Here is a 17,809-nt window from a genome sequence, read left to right as displayed (position 1 = left end):
GCGGCATGTGTGTCAATGTAAAGCTAATTCAAATTGCCTTAATTAAAAAACATTTATATAACATCGCGACATTCAGCCCAAGGTAATAATACGCTACCATTTACAGTTTTGAGAACGTGAACAAAAACGAAGTTTCGTGCTTTGCTAGAAAGTTTAAAAGCTCCGTATCTAACCACTAGTTAGATAAAACTGCTTTTGGGTCAGCGCACGCTTATCTTAGTAGATTATAACTGTTGTAGAAACCATCCTGTCATTTCGAAGTTGAATCGAAGAATGGTTCTATTTCATATAATAAGTTCATTCTATTGGTAAGTTATAGGTAGTCAGTTCGTTAGCGTATCTGCCACTGATGAGCTTTCTTGAAACTTGCTTGAAAATGTTAATAATAGCGCTACTTGCTATATACATCAAAGAGAAGAGAGTTTGTTTGCTCCTTCATCCATAGATCATTTGGAAAGCTGCTGAAAGTTCTAAAAGTTTATACGTGCGTACAATATTGGCGCCGGTTGAACTACTCAAATCAGTGTTCGGGATAGTAGACTTTTTCAGTAAAAAAGGTGTTTATTCGTCGATAAAAATTTACGAAAGTGCGAATCACGACTCCTGTGTTTCTGGTGACAGAGAACTGTGGTATACGGAAAAAAAAAAGGTTTTCGTGACTCAGACCTTCTGATGAGCACAGGTACCCTGATAATAATATGCTCAAAACGTCATCTGAAAAACTCTTTTCGAACTTCTTCACAGGTTCTACTTTTATTATAAAGAATAACAAAGATCAGAAGTCATTGAGTGCATACATGCATGAATCAAATGCAACCTGCACCCTTTTTGCATACAACGCCTACGCTATACGTTAACATTTATCTGTCAGTTAATTGTCCAATTTGGCAGTAAATAGTATCCACAAAAGTGTACGGTTTTGCACGCGCGTCATACTCTCCATATCGTTTTCATCAGATTCACATCTGGCTTATTCTAAAGGCTTAAGCAGCCGCAAGCTGCTTTGTTTTAACTTGGATTGCTCTATATAAAAGTTTCGTTTTGTTGTGTCGCTTAAAGGCGTAAACTCTTGTCCAACAATAATCAGGTGTTAAGAGAAATCTACAGGTAGCTAATTGAGGGCGTAATATTCTGCTGGATTTAAGCGGACGCCAGTAGACTGTTATGAATTAGTTCCGAAATTCAATAGTAACTGGGAAGTCTTGCTATAGTGGTAGGCTGCTGTTTCGAATTTTACGTGCGGTATAGCCGTTAAACATCCGTACGGCGCCAGCCGTTAAACGGCTGGCGCCAGTACGAAACAAACCATGTGTTTATGCCCGGATACAAACCTGGACCATAGTGGCAGACCTATTGCACTGGGCACGTATAAATAGAATAACGCGAGCTATATACTGCATATATTCAGCTTAAACAGCGCCATCAAACAGTACTCGCGTTTTCAGCAAGCAACTAACTAGGGATCTATAAGAAAAGAAATATAATTTAAGTGGCAAATAATCGTAGGTAAGTAGGGCTCTACCAATAAAATTTTATGCCTATTTCGTACAATACGTCTATCATAACATAGTATTTTTATTGAGGGCTATCTAATATTATTTATATAAGCATAAACCTTATTGTAAAATATACTGGCAGATGTGATTTCTTTAGTTTATATATATATATATATATATATATATATATAATCTGTTGTCGCTGATATATTAGAATGTAGATGTTGCAACAACTGCGAACATTCCTATATCATATATCAATATAGTCCATAAAATGTATACGTATCATAATTTGATTCTTGCTTTGTATCTAGCCAGCAAGGCCTGCGATAATTTGTTTTAAACATATAATCTCTTTTACCTGAAATGAGTTCTTACTGCTGGTACAACAGTACGTGAATGCTTCCTTAAAAGGATCTTTTGGTTTCAAATCCATATCAATATACGCTTCATCAGTCGAAAAATTACGATCCAAATCCTTCTCTATTTTACGGAATAATATTGGAACCCGCCAGTTCGCTTTGACATCTCGCAATTGAGAGTGCTGCAATATGTCCGGTACCAACGTCATCTTTACTCTCCTTATTCTAGTTGCTCAGAAAAATGTAAGATATTGAGCCAACCTTGGTATATCCGCCAACGTTCAACCATATAGACCTTTACATTTTTCCTTAGGCAATTCTATATTCCCACACGTTGAATTATAGACTGTTCGTATCAAGGTTACGAAGATACGCTTCTTATAAAACCTCTTAAAACTCCTGCGCCGACAATACATGGCGTCTCTTGCTACGCTTAGACCTAGTGAAGGTATAAATACGACTCGTACGTATAGCTATGTCTCGGTCAAGTACCTCCGATTGGTACCGGCTAACGATTGCCCGATGATAATCAGCACTAAAAGATTGTAAATAAGCAGTAGTAACCCTAGCGATGATTAAAACAACACCACCTTTGCCTCTGATACCTGTCCCAGCAATCTTCCCTCCATAAGCTAATGGAGGACCAACACGCTTATGCGAAGCGACCAGCGGCGAAAGTGGAATAGCTTCAGTACTCATGTTATCATAAGCACTAGCCACTTATATATAAGTGGCTAGCGCTTATGATGGGTTATTTATATAGCCCACTTTTATAGAAATGATTCGATGGAAAAGGGTTACATGCCATGACCACAGTATACATCTCGTTTTATCCTGTGAAGCGGTAATATTTGTACCCTTCGCGAATAACCTACCACTACCATGGCTTATTACCGTAAAACCAAGCAACAACTACTACATGGACACCGAATTTGACCAAATCAGGGAAAATTCAGAATTATTCAAATATCTCGTGGCTGGCATCGAAAAAGGCACACAGGGAACACTTCACCTTCCATTTTAGAGGTTATTTTGAAATAATAAAATACAAACTTCATTGTATTATAAAAAAAGACAACAACTTCATCGAATTTGGACCCATCGGAAGACCTAACCACCTCGGAGAAGCCCCCGCCGATGCGTGTGATCCATGTGTTCCCGATCGTAAGGACGAATACATATTTGTCGTACAATACAAAACTGTATTTGTCAAATATTGGCGTGGTTTTAAGGAATTTCCCAGCCTCGCAAATCCGGTGGAACCCTGGGACGATGCCACTAAATTAATTCCCACCGGAACAGGAAAATCAGAGATGTAATCAGATAAAAAATTCGCATTAGAAAAATAGAGGGCTCTGGTTGGACAATTATCATCAACAGACGTCTGTCGTTATTGATGAGTTCTATAGATGGGTCAAATGGGGTGATTATTAAAAATTTGTGATAAATACCCACGTCGAATGTAATACAAAGGGGCTCCACAGATATATACATACGATGAGCTAATTGTAGCTTCGTCTTTAGTCACACAAGACTAGTTTTGTCGAGCTCGTTTTGTACGAAGTACGCCTGTATTTATTTATATTTATTATATTTTATCTACCTAGCTATTTATTATAATATTATCAAGTGCTTAAATCTGGTAGCTTTAAGAAATTTGCCGGCGGATTTTGTTCCTTATGTCTGACAAAAACAAGCGTCAGCAGGTTGTCCAGCAGCATGTGAGGTTTGTAGTGACTGAATGATAAGAGAGTTTATTTTCCCTATTGTAATAAAGTGTCGCCCATATATCGAGGTTGGTGCGGAAACAATTGATTAAAACGGTTCAGACATACTCGCCGATACAATATGGCCATGGAGACACCGAACCGAATGAACACACTGAGCCGAAATCACAGCATCGCTGCAGTGAAGAATGGTATAGGCGCCTAATCGAATACCTTAACACGACGTCATGTTTAATAGTTGCTATCGAGGAACGCTCTGCGACTTATTTTGATACAAAATTTGCATCTTTATTCCTACGAAGTATCATTGACACAACCATTAAGCGTCGTTTGTTTTACTAATGACATGTTGAAGCGTCACATACGTGCTAGCGACTTGTTTTGTCCTTAGATGAATCGTTATTTTCGTGCAGTGTCTATAAGATTAAAGAAAATTATCGCATTTGGGATCGAGAAAACCCAAAGGTGAGTTTTAAGTAAACACTTCAATTATAAAGGTCACCGTGTCGTGGCTCTTTTAAAATTGACGTTAGGTTCTAATTCTTCGAAATGAAACGACGGTAAGAATCGATGGCAAGCTCTACCGTGACACATCGCAAACCGTTTTGTGGCCCGAAATGAAAATCCTAAATGCGAATAACCTTTACCTTAAAAAAATGAGGCAACGTACCACATCGCGCAGGAACAATTGACCTCTCAAACCTTGAAATCACCTTCCCAGATTAACGTGCAAGGGTAAAATCTCGATGTAATTAGACTTTCTCTTTTGCAGTTATTTCGTGAGCCTTTTCTAATGTATTCGCCAGGGCCCAGCCAAGTCTGTTGTCTCGTTCATGTACGGTACATGTTCGATGATTTATTCGGTACCAGGACGCAAGTGAATATTCTTTTTTATTTATAATAAACAGTTATGTATATTGTATCAGGTAGCAATTGTTTTTGTGCCCAGAACACCGGCCAGGACCTGTTTTTGTTCTCGATAAATAGGTATATTTTTCTATATTTTGGCATCTGTTTGAAAAAGAAGTAAGACATTTTTTTTTACAAATATTAGCCCTACATTTGTTGACTCACTTTTTTAATCCTCTTCACTGAAAGTGCCCTTAAAAACACTATAAACGCATTTTACTCTTTGAGTACATAGGCAAACCGATATGACTAACAGGGTTTTCGCAATCTTCACTCAAACGTACCATTTTTAGGAAGAGGTACCTGTATTGCAAAGACTTATTGATCGGTGTGGAAAAAAATTCCCCGTATATGGTACACGACGTCAGATTTTCACCCTTCAAATTGCATTTTTGACCAAAAGGCTAGGTAGATAAACATTGATAGTCGATCCAGTACAATAAATGCTTTCGATTAATACTAAAAACATCTCTTACATCGACTTTTGAAAAAAATTTACATAAATAAATGGTGCTTCACGTGCAAAAAATATTTTCAATATTTTGTTTTTTAACTAATTTTTTTTGTAGTGTGTGTTCAAAAAATAAGTTCTCAAGTAAATATTCATTATATCAGCCATTACTATTTTATAATTGACGCTTCCCAAAAATTGGCGCGAAAAAACGCATTTTCACCCCACTGTCACGTGGGCCAAACAAAGCCCGGCGTCGAAACGGGAGAAGATGGTATGGCTTCGAATCCGGTCGCAAACATTCATCGTTTCGAGCTAAGAGCCAACCATCCGGTGGCGGTAGCTTCCGAAAAATTTACACATATTATTCCGAGCGCTGTTGGTGATTGCCCCGGTGTTTGCAAATGGCACTATGACGTAGCTTTCGAATATGATACACAGGAACAAAATCGCTGCTGTTGCTTGACGGCTAATCGAATTAACGTTTTTCTTTTAACGAAAAGCAAACGTTTTGTTCTAGGGAGCAACGTATTTGTCCAATCGGCTCTAGTGTCCCAGAAAAGTTCTAATCTTTCTCAGATTTTACAGTACCAATTGTTGTGTTATCGCATCGCAGTAGTTATTTTTCAATGATTCAGTAAATTTTTCTGCCATATTTATTCCATTGCAGTTACTCTGCTTTACGTATTTCGTTCTCCCGTCGAAAATTTTTAACGCACTGCAATTATTTCATCAGCATCTCCTAATACATGATTCGTGTCAAGCCCGACTTTTTTTTCTGGATTGCACACCGATTGTATTTACTCTGTTATCCCGTCGTAATTATCCGGTTACAGGAATGATACTATAAGAATAAGAAATCGGTTACGCTGCAACGAATATACCAATAAGATTGTCACTTTACTGCAGTGAATCTATTGATGCACTGTATGCAGCTTATTACCTTAAAAAATAACTGAACTTGAACCAAAAGCTATGACCGTTCAGAATGCATTATTTATAAACCGTCTGGATACAAATCACAACTGTCGCATTAAATCGAGAAACAATGAAAGACTAAAAATTGGTCTTTTCAATAAAAACTTTTCAAAAATTCTCAACGGTTGCCCAAAATAATATTACGCTCTACGTAAAAATAACTCTATCAAGAAAACTTAATTTAATCATGGATATGCGTCGTATATATCAACATGGTTATATTTTATCAACCAAATTTTAGCAAATTAATCAAATGATCATTACACCGCTTTATAGAAGATAGAAACTGTACTACTTCTTTATGGACAGAGATAGAAAATAATGGGCTTAGATAGTTCATATTTTATCAAATATGTACCATTAGGGCAAACACGTTGAAAGAGTGAAAAAAAACATAAAGATTTTTCTTCAAATTCAATATTCTGCACAGCTTAAAGAACTTTTTAATATAAATCCTTTGCGAAGTTCTAACACTATTTTGTCGAGCAAATAGCAAAAAGTAATCAGTTTGCCCAGTTGTCATTGCATTTTAAGATAATAAGCGCTTTTACCCGGAAAAAATATTCGATTCCCAGGATGCAACTCTAGCGACCTCTAAAAATAGCTTCGATTCGACAACCTCAAAGAGAACATTTCGGCCGAGCAAACAGGTGCAGATTTTTACTAGGATGAAGACAGGTATACCGATTTGTTCGAGTCTCGAAAGTATTACGGTTTATCGACTACTATAATCACTTCACAATAAGAAAAGGTGTTGGTTTATATAGGCATATTTAAAACACAATTAACATGTCCTACTCCAGGTACCTGTTTCCATTCCTTGACTGGGCCCAGTGGGCTAAGTCTAAGACCGCTTCTCTTAGCTCCTGGCAACAGCCGATAGCGCCCCCTTTCGGCTCTCCTGAAAAGATGCGAATGTTTACCCCTTAATCCAGTCCAACGTTGAATAGATGCTGTTATTGGGGATCAGTCGATCTACTAACGATGCTTCGTCCTCTATCTGACTGTTGATAGCCAAAGGGAACGTGAGTTAACGTTGAAAGGGGCGCTCGGACAAATCAGATTGAGAAGCTGGTATTACATTGAACGCTCATATGCCGGACTGCTGAGTGCGCCACTTCCTTTGGGGGCGTTTGTTAGGCAAGCTGCCAGGCCCTCGCCAGAGGAGTCCATATTGGCCGGCGCGCTGTGCAGGCACAGCATGCGGTGGGGAATTGGCCGTGCTGTCTTCATCTTTGTTTGCGCACGCATCTCGTAGAGAGGTGGCTAGAGACGAAAGAGCTGCTCCTCAGGTGCCGTCGAAGTGCAGAGGGCAACCGGCATACGACCGGCACGAGTGCTTCAGCATCGGGTGCGCGTCAATTGGGTCTGATTCTTCCATTGTGTTAAACTGTGTTGGCCGTACAATTAGGCATCACGAACGATTTAACGAATGCAAGGCGCACATTAGTGACCTTGGTCAAAGCGGCGCAGGCGAAAATGTTTAGAACCGATGAAATGCGATGCAATGCAGGACATGCAATAGCGACCCAACCAGTAGTTTCATAGTTCTCGTAGTATTAATAGCGTGAGAAAGCTTATTATTAGCATATTTCTCAAGAGTAGTATCGGTTGCGTATAGCATTCGTGCAAACGGTTTTTACCTCGGTGGGCGCCAGGTGCAGCTGCCTACTGCTTTGACGAGCAGGTGGGCAAGTTGATGACGACGGCGGAGAATCAGCAGCGGCAAGAATAAATTGAACAAGGGTAGAATAGAGACCGTGTACCGGGCAGTGGGTGCAGATTATTTTGTAGTTGCCGAACTTACATGAACTTCATCGTTCTTTGTTTCTGTCTTGAACGACTGAGTGAAATAGACCGAGGACTTGCATTGAGCTGCATACAGTTCAGAGAGACGCGTTGTAGGATCGTATTAGTGTCGTAGATTTTGCCGTGTTGGAACGCCCAAGAGAAAAACTGGCTTCTGCACGCACACCGATCGACAAGATCGACTTGCTCGTCACATACTCGCCGTAAGTCGATCGATTTTCAGGTAGCTTAAGTAAATAGATAGCTTATCACCTTACAGCATCAACAACAAAAACAACAGTTTTTATTAGTATGATTATAGTTGTTAGTTGACGGACAAAGTTGCGCGAGTGCAGGGTTATACAATTCCCTAAGGATTGCACGCTATACGTATTTGATCTATTATAATATAGAAATGATACGTATAGTATAGATTTTATTATCATTTAGGTTATCTATTTATCATTATATCAAATAGATATGCTGAGTTCAATTTTTCTGTTTAGCTCTTTGTGTGTAATTCAAAAAATCTCTGTAACTTAAGCGATTTCTGATTTAGTGTCGGTGTACTTAATTAATTGTTAATACTTCTTAATCATTTACGTGTTACGAGCGATAAGTGAGAGGCAGGAGAAGCGATCCCGGTTTACTCACGTTTTGCTCTGACCACGTTACCTGATAACTAAAATACAGTAGGCGGTCGATTACAGATGATCTGCCATAACACATTATAAATATTGCAAAAGCTTCGAGGTAGGACACGTCTGTCTTGGATAAACCTTGATTTACGTAAAACGTAATTTACGTGCGTTTACTCTGTTTTGGTCTACAGCTATCGTCGATCAACTGGCGTAAAGGTTGAAGCACCAGATTTCTCATAAGTAAGACGGCGTTAACCTATACACTTTTCTTGTGTAAGAAAAAAAGCGAAGTTACCATTTTCTATGTCTCTTCGATAATCAGACATGACACGATCCCTTAAAATGGTTGGATTAAGCTGATTTTTCGAGGTCACTAAAGTTTTGCCATGATATGGAAGCGTACGGAACATGGAGCCGATCGGCTAAACACTTCTTCCTGTAAAGGGAGAAGTTCTTGCGTTTTCCTATACAGCGTGAGGTTCATTTGATTGGTCATAAACCGGAAACCTTTTTGCCGTTTTGTCTGAGTACAATGTTACACCAGCATTTATGAAGCGGCCATCGGCATCGCTGGCACTGATATATCATGAGTGTGAAAATCGTGTAGAACGAGTAGCTTTTCTCAACTGTGTTTCAAGTATACTGCGGGAAAGCTATTAGGGAATGGCTGAACGCTATCAAGATTACCTTTTTGGATGAATATTCTCCGCTGTTTACCTGCACACAGAATAGAACATGTTATAAAGTAAAATAAACGCGGTCGTGTAACATTTTCCTATGTATTAGATACAGAGAACATACTTCAGTAGTGACGTCGTACTATACGAAATCTATGAGAACGCTACAAACCAGAGCCCATTTTCCAGGCGATTCAATTGAGCACGATCGTTAAAACTGAGTAAGCTAAAATAAGCAAACACACGTCAGTGCCTCATGTCAGTGTAAGGCCATAAAATAGTAAAGTATAATCTATAGAATAAAATACCGGTTTGTGCACGACTTCCGCAACTTTACATATTACATTTCACTGTATGTATCAGTGTCAATGAGATGGAATAAACCATGCTTTCAAAAAAAATATAATTATTATATCCTCTTTGTTCAACTGTGTCAAATGGCGAACGCACCAACGTCAGGCCTTATGTGTGAGTTTACGGTGTGGCACCTAGCCGACCCTTTTCAATTCCGACTGGAACCGTCTATACGTTGTATCGGTGCTGTTGAGGCGCGACCATTTTTACCTGTTAGCTTTTACTGAGTTCGGCCAATCAAAAAAGAGTCTAAGTACACATTTCCTTTTCGCTGGGCCCGCCGACGTCCTGAGGAACAGCTTTTTCTTTTCTCCTTTGAAATCGGTCGTTCTCCTTACTACATTCTCGTTTACTATACCCGTTGGTTGTGCCGATGTTACATGTCGTCGCTCTCGACCATTCCAGTGACCAGCTGTGTCATTGTTGTTGGGAGTGCAGCGACTAGTCTGCGAGCTACTTCGAAAAGGGCTAGACAACGGAAGACTGCATCCGTGTCACACGCTGCACATAAAATACTTTGAGTCTTCCCTATTGTTTATAACGAAAAATGGTTATAAACAATAGGGAAGACTAAAAGTTAAGATATCTCTCAAATAGAGAGTAATAACGCCATGATTTCCTTTGAACCGTTTGTTCAGGCCAGAGGTATGGCGATGGGACCATCCCTTGGGTAGACCTCTGCCACTGGAGTGGATGGTTTTCCTGCTGCCAGTCCGGCTACGCTTAGCAACTTTGGCATTGCTTCTGTTGAAAACGTTCGCCTATGATGAGCTATCTCTGCCTTCCAAAGCCGCCGTTTCCGTTATGTTGTCGCCTTTGAGTGTGAGATCTAGGTAAGAAGCCATCTCACCTGTCTCAAAAATGGGTGAAAGGCCATGGTTGGCAAAGGCCATGCCTCGCTTGGCTGATAATTCTTTCATTTCCTGGCCTCTTTCTATTATTGCCTTAACGTTTCCCCATCAGGTTAAGGCCGACTGAGATATCTTTCACTAGTATTTTTTATTCTGCTCTCTTTACTTTTTCGTTACATATTCGACGAAGTCTTTAAATCCTTACATCCTCTTGTTTAGCGAGATATAACAGCTAAGCTCGGTAAGTCCATGTTTAGTTTCTGTCCATATTCATTTCTTTCGCATATCCTATGCTTTTGCGATCAGGACTACTGTGATTTAAAGCCTTGCGTCACATTTTCGTCATCAAAGCAGGTTTGATCTCGCTTGCGTTTCAGCTACATCCTGTTCGGCCTACTAATAACTATAGAATTTTCTACCCTTCTTTTTGTGCTCCAGCTTACAATGGGTCGTGAGCCTTACGCGATCGGTAAAGGGCAACTGGTGTCATCTTGAAGTAATAAAAAGGATTAATTTTAAAGTTTTCATTGTTGGACAATAATATAACTGATTCTGTCCCCCCATTATTTTATTATATTGGACAAACTCATCATTGTATTTCTAACTTTCCGATGGCTGTGCGACGTCACTGGCTCGCGCAGGACTCGTCACTTTTTCTTCCGTTGCCGCCCGTAGTTAGATTGTTTCCGCCGTAGAGTAAGTTTTTTCCCCTTGAGTTTTCAAGGCCTTTACTTAACACTCTCGATTCACTTGTCCTCTGTTAAAGTATTGTCTTTATGTGAAGCACTCTCAAGAGTTGGCAGGGTAACTTAGCTTTCGTGTCTTCCGTTCTCCGCAGTTATAACGTTTCGCTCTCTGATTGCGGCTTTTGGCCTCATAACCTAATGTACAACATTTATGGTACCTTATTTGCTCCTATTGTCCCCTATGACAGGTTCTCTCTAAGTGGCCGATCTCCCTGCACCTAAAATAGTACGAAAATATAATCCACGCACATAATGAAGGTGTTAGTGTTCGTCTAGCGAATACAGGTTTTCCTAATTTTTGTATTAGAGAAACCGTGACCCCCCGCTATCTATTTTCTGTTTTCTTTCCCGGATCTTACAAAATCAGTGTCGCTCTTTTTTTTTCGCATATCTACTTCGCTACACATGCGCCTTCCATTGTTAAGCGAAACTCGCTGCTTGTTTTTTGATCATTACTAAAATGATTGTAACGTCTTCGTTAAGGTTTTCTTGTTTTCCTACTTCCTAACAATGAGCAGCCTGCATTGGTGTATTTTTAGTTGCCCGTAGACTGTCTAGACTTACGGGACTATGGTGGGTCTCCACGGTAATGGCCTCTCCCTAACTCTTTGACAAAATGGAAGAGGTAAACTGTCCGGTGAATTAGATTAATGTTTTTGGGATGTTTATTCTAGGTCAGTATTGCTCGAAGCTCTCCATCCTGTATGGTGTTCAACCTGGCTAGCGGCATGTTCGTGCAGGCTTCAGGAGGTGACCGCTTCTATTTTACTATTGCGTTACTTCTCCTATATATCCTGCGTCCTCAAGCCTTCGCAAAATACCTTAGCCATTCTGCATTTCCTCCAGTGTGTGATTTATGTCTTCTCGCGTGCATCCTGCTTTGCCTGCCGTGGCTGTTCTGCACGTCTTCGTGGCTTCCTGCTTCTCCAGCTAGCTTGGGCGGTGCTAAAGTTTGTTTCTCCTGAGCGCAACCCGATCCTGAGCCTATTTATGTATCCTGGCTAAGTCCGTCAGAGTCACAAGTAACATTTTGTGAACCTAACCGGCTCATTCTTAAGGTTGTCGTTTTCCTTTCGCTTCGTAAATACATTTCTACCGAAGACTTTTTTAATGGTGACCTGGTCTATTACTGCCGTACCTTTATCTGCTAAACAAAGATGTCTTCGAACAGAAAATCCATAACCATTAGATTCAGAAAATTGATAGATGGATTGAACTACTAGTTAGAAGTAGTCAATAAATATCCATTAGATTTACACAACATGAGCTAAATGTCTCCCGCAAATCTGAAATAAAGGGTTACTTTGTGGCACACTTCTTTGTGGTATTGGACTTTTCTGGAAAGCGTTGTGTCCTACTGAACAACTGCGTATCTCATTTTATCAATCAGAGCGTAACACGTGCAAAAGACTGTGAGTCTTGTCCGACCATCCAACGCGCGTCTGCCCAGTTTTGCGGTCAAACGCCCTGAGTACAACCGTCTCCTTCTAATTTATCATAGTAAACCCTGTGCTTAATGGCGAAGAATATGTTTGCGTCTTTACGTTCGTGTCAACTTTGCTAATGACTATACAAAAAACGAAAAACAGATATTAGGTTAGGACAAGATAATTCAGGTTAGCTAATCGTGTGTTTAAGTATATAGTTCAAGTTGATATTCGTTAATATTCCGCAAAAGCTGTATTGCAAATGCATTGGAGCGGTGTTTTTTTGCCGTTATGGAAGCGTAATGGATTATACGTGCGCTGTTTCTACAACTAATTCCATCTGTTCAGACTGCCGGCAGAGAATTTAGATTTGTCGTCTCATTTTGTCGGGCTGGCTATTTACCCGAGGCTAAAGAATTGTCGACTCGTTTGATGGTAGACGGCAGTGATTAAGGGATTGCCTGGACACAACAAGGGCGCGAAACTTTTGCCTTTCTTTTGTTTTTCCTTCTTTCTATACTGCAATTTCATAGAATAACCTACCCAAACGTGTCGTAAGCATGTGCTCAGGTATCTGTTAATCTGTCCTTTAACGTAAACCTTTAGAGATTAGTTGAGCCTATAATCAAATCATAAACTCTAAATGCGGTGGCGAGCGAGACATGGCAATTTAACAATAACCTTCCATTCGCGCCTGCACATCATTACCCAGGTATGCGTTTGTGTGCGCGATTTGTGATGGTCGCTATAACTGACCCTCTAAATATCCCAAGATAGCTAAATTTGTTTAAACACGGGAAGGCTACGATCGGGACGCTTCAAGAGCCTCGATTACTACTGCTCTGATTAACGCACTCGAATAACTTAGCATTGACTTTATACTCAGCGAACTTTTATGGCCAATTAAATTGTTTTAACTTAATCCGCGATATCTGAAGATTACTTTAATCGGTTATCGATGCGTTACTATAAATTTGAGTGAATACAGATTTTTACACTATGCCATATTCTCGAATTCACGGCTGCCTGCACTGGCTTGCCCCTCTCCCTCACCGTGAGTCAGCTTATAAACCACAGATTTATGTAGCCTCGCCGACCAAAGGCGCTTTCAGACGCCCCTCAGTTAGCGAACAAGGCGAAGTGCGTTATAGGATTGCAAAGTATTACAGCTGCGGATGATAGTAAATATACAGATATCGTGGAATACCACTGGTGTACACATCTAAAAGCTAGCAACAAATGTAGACGGTTTTTTGTTGATTAATAGCATTGTGCTGTCACACGTAACAAGTGAAACCGTTATTGCTCACGATCAACTTAAATAGTAGCTTAAGAAGTTGACCACTATCAGTTGATGCCACAGTAGTTACTTCGGGCTAAGCAGCAACATCGGATTATGACTTAATTATGCTGCAGCTTGTTACATATATATATATATATATATATATATATATATATATATAGTAAATCGCATGTCGAGTCTACAGAGGTAAATAATAAATAAATGAAAACAGGTCTATCAGGAAGGAGATTTGGGTGTCGTTACAATTCAATTAATTATCTACAGATGTGTGAGTATTAATTAAAATATATATCGTAGTTTTCTCTGTTGCCAAGAACGTGCAAGGAACAGACCAGAATAGCACCTACTCAAACGACCCTCACCGAAAAATAGTAAAAAAAAAAATGTTTCTACCTCAGACCTCTTTGACGTAACCAATTTGGTCCAACTAATTCATTCGAGTCTGACATTTCTTACTAAACGTTAAGCGTTGCATCGAACAGCTGGCCTCCAGCACAGAACCAGATTTGTCCCCGTCCGGTATGTTATGTAATGGTATTAAGTTCATTTAGACTTACTTAATTGCTTTAGAATAGGAAACCCGTTCCTCGTACTTCTCCTTGCTATTTGGCACAGCTTTTAATTCAACTACAATATCTGATCTTACAATATACCACTGATCTTAGAAGAATGGCTACGATATATGTCATCTAGATATAGGTTAGTGATTGAAGGCACTGGTGTCCTTAACGGGTAGTGATAATATGGCTGCTTACTACACTTAGAACACGTGAGATGGTCTAGGACCGAAGCCGGCCGTAGACGCGTACGAACTGCCAATGTCCTAACATAAAAACTATTGCAATTAACCAATGTTTTGTATTTGTTACAGAAAAATGAACGGTATTCAGTTAAAGCCGGTAAGTAAACTGTCCATTTGTTAAGTGGCTGTTTCATGTCCGCCTTTTTAGTTGCATGGGTAATGTTTGACTAGATGTGTCCGTAAATAGCACGGGACCCTTAATCGCCTTTGAACTCACCACTGCACAATATTAATAGCTTTGGACCTAGACCTGACAGCCTTGAACAGATCTTCTTCCCAGCAAATAAAAACGCAAGAAGTTTCGTAATTGCCGAGATAATATATTCTATATCGGACTGTCTGAGCTTGTATGCTTCTGATTCGACGTAAATGATCATTATGGTCGCCTTCATTCGATCTGTGTTGCTGGTTGAATGATGAATTTCAGTGAACATCGATGACCATTTAGGATGAAATTATATTGTCCATTTGATAAATAATATTCTATTTTTCACCTTCGAAATCCTAGTAAAGTGAGCGTTACTTTCACCTGTTGCTTCTATCGAAGGAAGTCTCAAAGACAGCAGATACCCCTCAGTCAGTGCGTTGTCCTTGACTTGACCTGTGTTTACGTAGAAGAATAGCAGTTTGAAGAATAACAACACAACCAAGCTTAGATTGGGTTCTATTTTACATCTCATATATTGTATACCTATATATATATATATATATATATATATATATATATATATATATAGGTATAGCTAGATATAGGTAACATGAATTGCCGTTTTTATTACATCCGCTTGTTTCATTGTCATTTATTATTAAATACTTTTTAAAATTTTTTTTCAGATCGTTTACGTTTCAAGATTTGGGATTCGATTTAAAAATTTTCTATGTACAATAACAGATTAATTATTGCATACTCATATATATATATATTGCAGCATACTCAATGTCTAACGCAATGGTTTTGTCCCTTTAGCAGGCAGCACGCTATAAACGAGCGTCTTTCGACGAAGATGAGGTGTCAGCCGGGGGAGGCAGCGTCCCATCGGGAGTTGGATCAGCTGTTGGAGTAGGAGGTTTGGGTGGTGGAATATCGCCAGCCCTCGATGGTAGTAGTACAGTGCTTAACGTTGGACACGATCCCTCGAGACCATCGATCTCCCTGTCTGGACTTCACTTTCGGTGAGCGTTTACTCAGTAATCATATTCAAAGTTATGCTACGAACCTTTAAACACAAGGCTATGCGCAGGGTTAACAACGACCCAGATGATCGTTGTGTGTCAATATAGGCGATGCGATGCTTTTATCAGTGCCATCGCTTTCCTACAGATTGTTTTATAATCATTCATCTTCTCTTGTGTATTAGTTATTGAGAGGAGGTGTGCAAAGCATGGACCATTGGCTTTTAAGTAAACAACAACTTTTAACATGTGTGCAGCCATATTCTGTACCCTTTTCGTATTTCAATCTCTACCTTTACCGAAATCTACCTTTACCCAAACTATCTTAGCCTCAACAGCTTTGTGCGCATAGCATCGAGGGAAGCATCTCAAGGAAAGCCACTCGCTATCAACGCAAATATGGAAGCTTAAACATGTTAGCCGTGTATTTCCAGGAGAAGACATGGCTTGTGCGGCCATCAGTGTACAACGTATGAATGCTGCCTGACCATATTGTTGATGTTTTCATCGGCCGCATTGCTAGCAGTCTTTCTTTTCGGACCGAACGGATTCACCCGAGGGACACACATGACCATTTCGACCCACGCAGTTCCGGGCGTCTGCCTTGCCCCTGAATGTATAACGGTCGCAAGTGCCATTCTTTCAGCTATGAACCACAAGGTATGGCCCACTGTCAGCAACTATCGGGTTATAACATGACTAGTTTCTCCCTTATCTTTCCAGTGCTTGTTTGCAGTGTATCTAAGCATGACTGCGAAGTACGCTTCCTGCTTCTTTCTTCTCTAATCTCGTTGTACCTTTACTGAGCAGAAAACGAAATCCGACGTTGAAATCGGGTGCAAAAGATAGACGTTTCTACTGAAAAAATGCCATTTCTTAAAAACAGGCCATTGCTAGCAAAGAATTAAATGTACCCTTAATAAGAAAATATGTAGTTATTATATCTACGAGAGATATAACATACGAAATGTAAATATAATGGAGTTTCCAAAACAATGTTGAAGAAAACAAGTATGCTCCGCTCGACAAAGAGCTGTATCAGCTGTCGTTTATGATAGTCCATGAATGGCTAATCAGGTAAGTAAGTGATGTAAATATTACAATTTTCTAGTTCCAGCATCATCCTATCACCAAAGAGCTTCTGTGCTTAAAATGTGGCAGGTGATCTTTGCATCCCATCATTAAAGTAGAACTAACATTATTAAGAAAGTTCTGTTCAGATCAAAACAAACGATAGTCCAATGGTGAAAGAACTGCATTATTCGGTGTGTGCATTAAAAGTTCGAACCCGAAGTTCCTTCCAGTTTTTTTTTATTCGGAAATACTGTGCCTTTCCTGTTCACTGATTCCGGACTATTTTTCCGATGCTTTGTTGCAATCCCGTCATTAACAAGGGTCCAATTAATCGTTTTGGCAGGCAGCAGTAACTCGTAATCCATGATCCTTTCCGACTTTACCAAACATCTAGTACCGTTTTCTGTCTGGAAATTGCCATAGATAGTAGAGTGCATTTTTATTAATTGGTCACTTGTGGTCAACCACTTTAAGAGGGGTTCAGTGCCGTTGCATTTCTGTAGAGCTTCGCAGACAGAAATACGATCGAGTGGTATCTTTTGCATCAATTCCGTTGGCACGCAAATGTCGAACTCTTTTGTGCAGCCTGGTTTCTTCAAATGGTTTAAAACTAGCTGGTAGTGGATGTTGTCTCTACGTGATTATCCATGTTTAGGACCATTACTCCTAGTAATGCACCTTGATCATAGGAAGCACACGTTCTATATAGGCTTGGAACGTGTGTGAATTGTGTGCCTGTCGTAATAAAATGGTTAAATATAGCGATTTTTTACAGAAATTTCACTCATTTTTAAGGCGCTCTATTCTGAGTCTGAATAAGGACATTTTGGCTATTTTAGCACATCTACCATTGTCGAATCTTGGCTTTAAAATTCATGTTATTACCTCAGACATGTGACATATATATATATAGAGATATTTAGTTGAATGAGCAGTCTACGGTAAACCCGTTTAATGTTAACAAGCCTATAAGCTGCTAAGCTTCGATTAATGAACAGTATCGGATATATGACTGCTTCATACATAAAACAAAACTTTTTATAAGTGCAT

At 39.6% G+C, this 17,809-nt stretch overlaps 1 protein-coding gene across 9 annotated transcripts in view; it reads left to right on the top strand.

The window, feature by feature from the left end:
* Positions 1 to 6,658: 6,658 nt before the first annotated feature.
* The window catches only part of LOC111264829 (endothelin-converting enzyme homolog), a 27,275-nt gene continuing 16,124 nt past the window's right edge, over positions 6,659 to 17,809 (top strand). For 5 of the 9 annotated variants that reach the window (XM_022841023.2, XM_022841021.2, XM_022841025.2 and 2 more), the window contains exons 1-4: positions 6,667 to 7,935; positions 14,582 to 14,609; positions 15,480 to 15,685; positions 16,120 to 16,345. In XM_022841023.2, the coding sequence (XP_022696758.1) occupies positions 14,586 to 14,609; positions 15,480 to 15,685; positions 16,120 to 16,345 (456 nt within the window). In that variant the 5' untranslated portion in view covers positions 6,667 to 7,935; positions 14,582 to 14,585. Of the gene's footprint in view, positions 7,936 to 14,581; positions 14,610 to 15,479; positions 15,686 to 16,119; positions 16,346 to 17,809 lie in introns of all 9 variants that reach the window. The other 4 variants (XM_022841028.2, XM_086970221.1, XM_022841026.2 and 1 more) reach the window with 4 other exon arrangements.

Source organism: Varroa jacobsoni, unplaced genomic scaffold, assembly GCF_002532875.2.
Source record: "Varroa jacobsoni isolate VJ856 unplaced genomic scaffold, vjacob_1.0 scaffold_902, whole genome shotgun sequence".
Taxonomy (NCBI): Eukaryota; Metazoa; Arthropoda; class Arachnida; order Mesostigmata; family Varroidae; genus Varroa; species Varroa jacobsoni.
The sequence above is the reverse complement of the archived record's forward strand: the minus strand, read 5'-3'. Positions and strand labels throughout refer to the sequence as shown.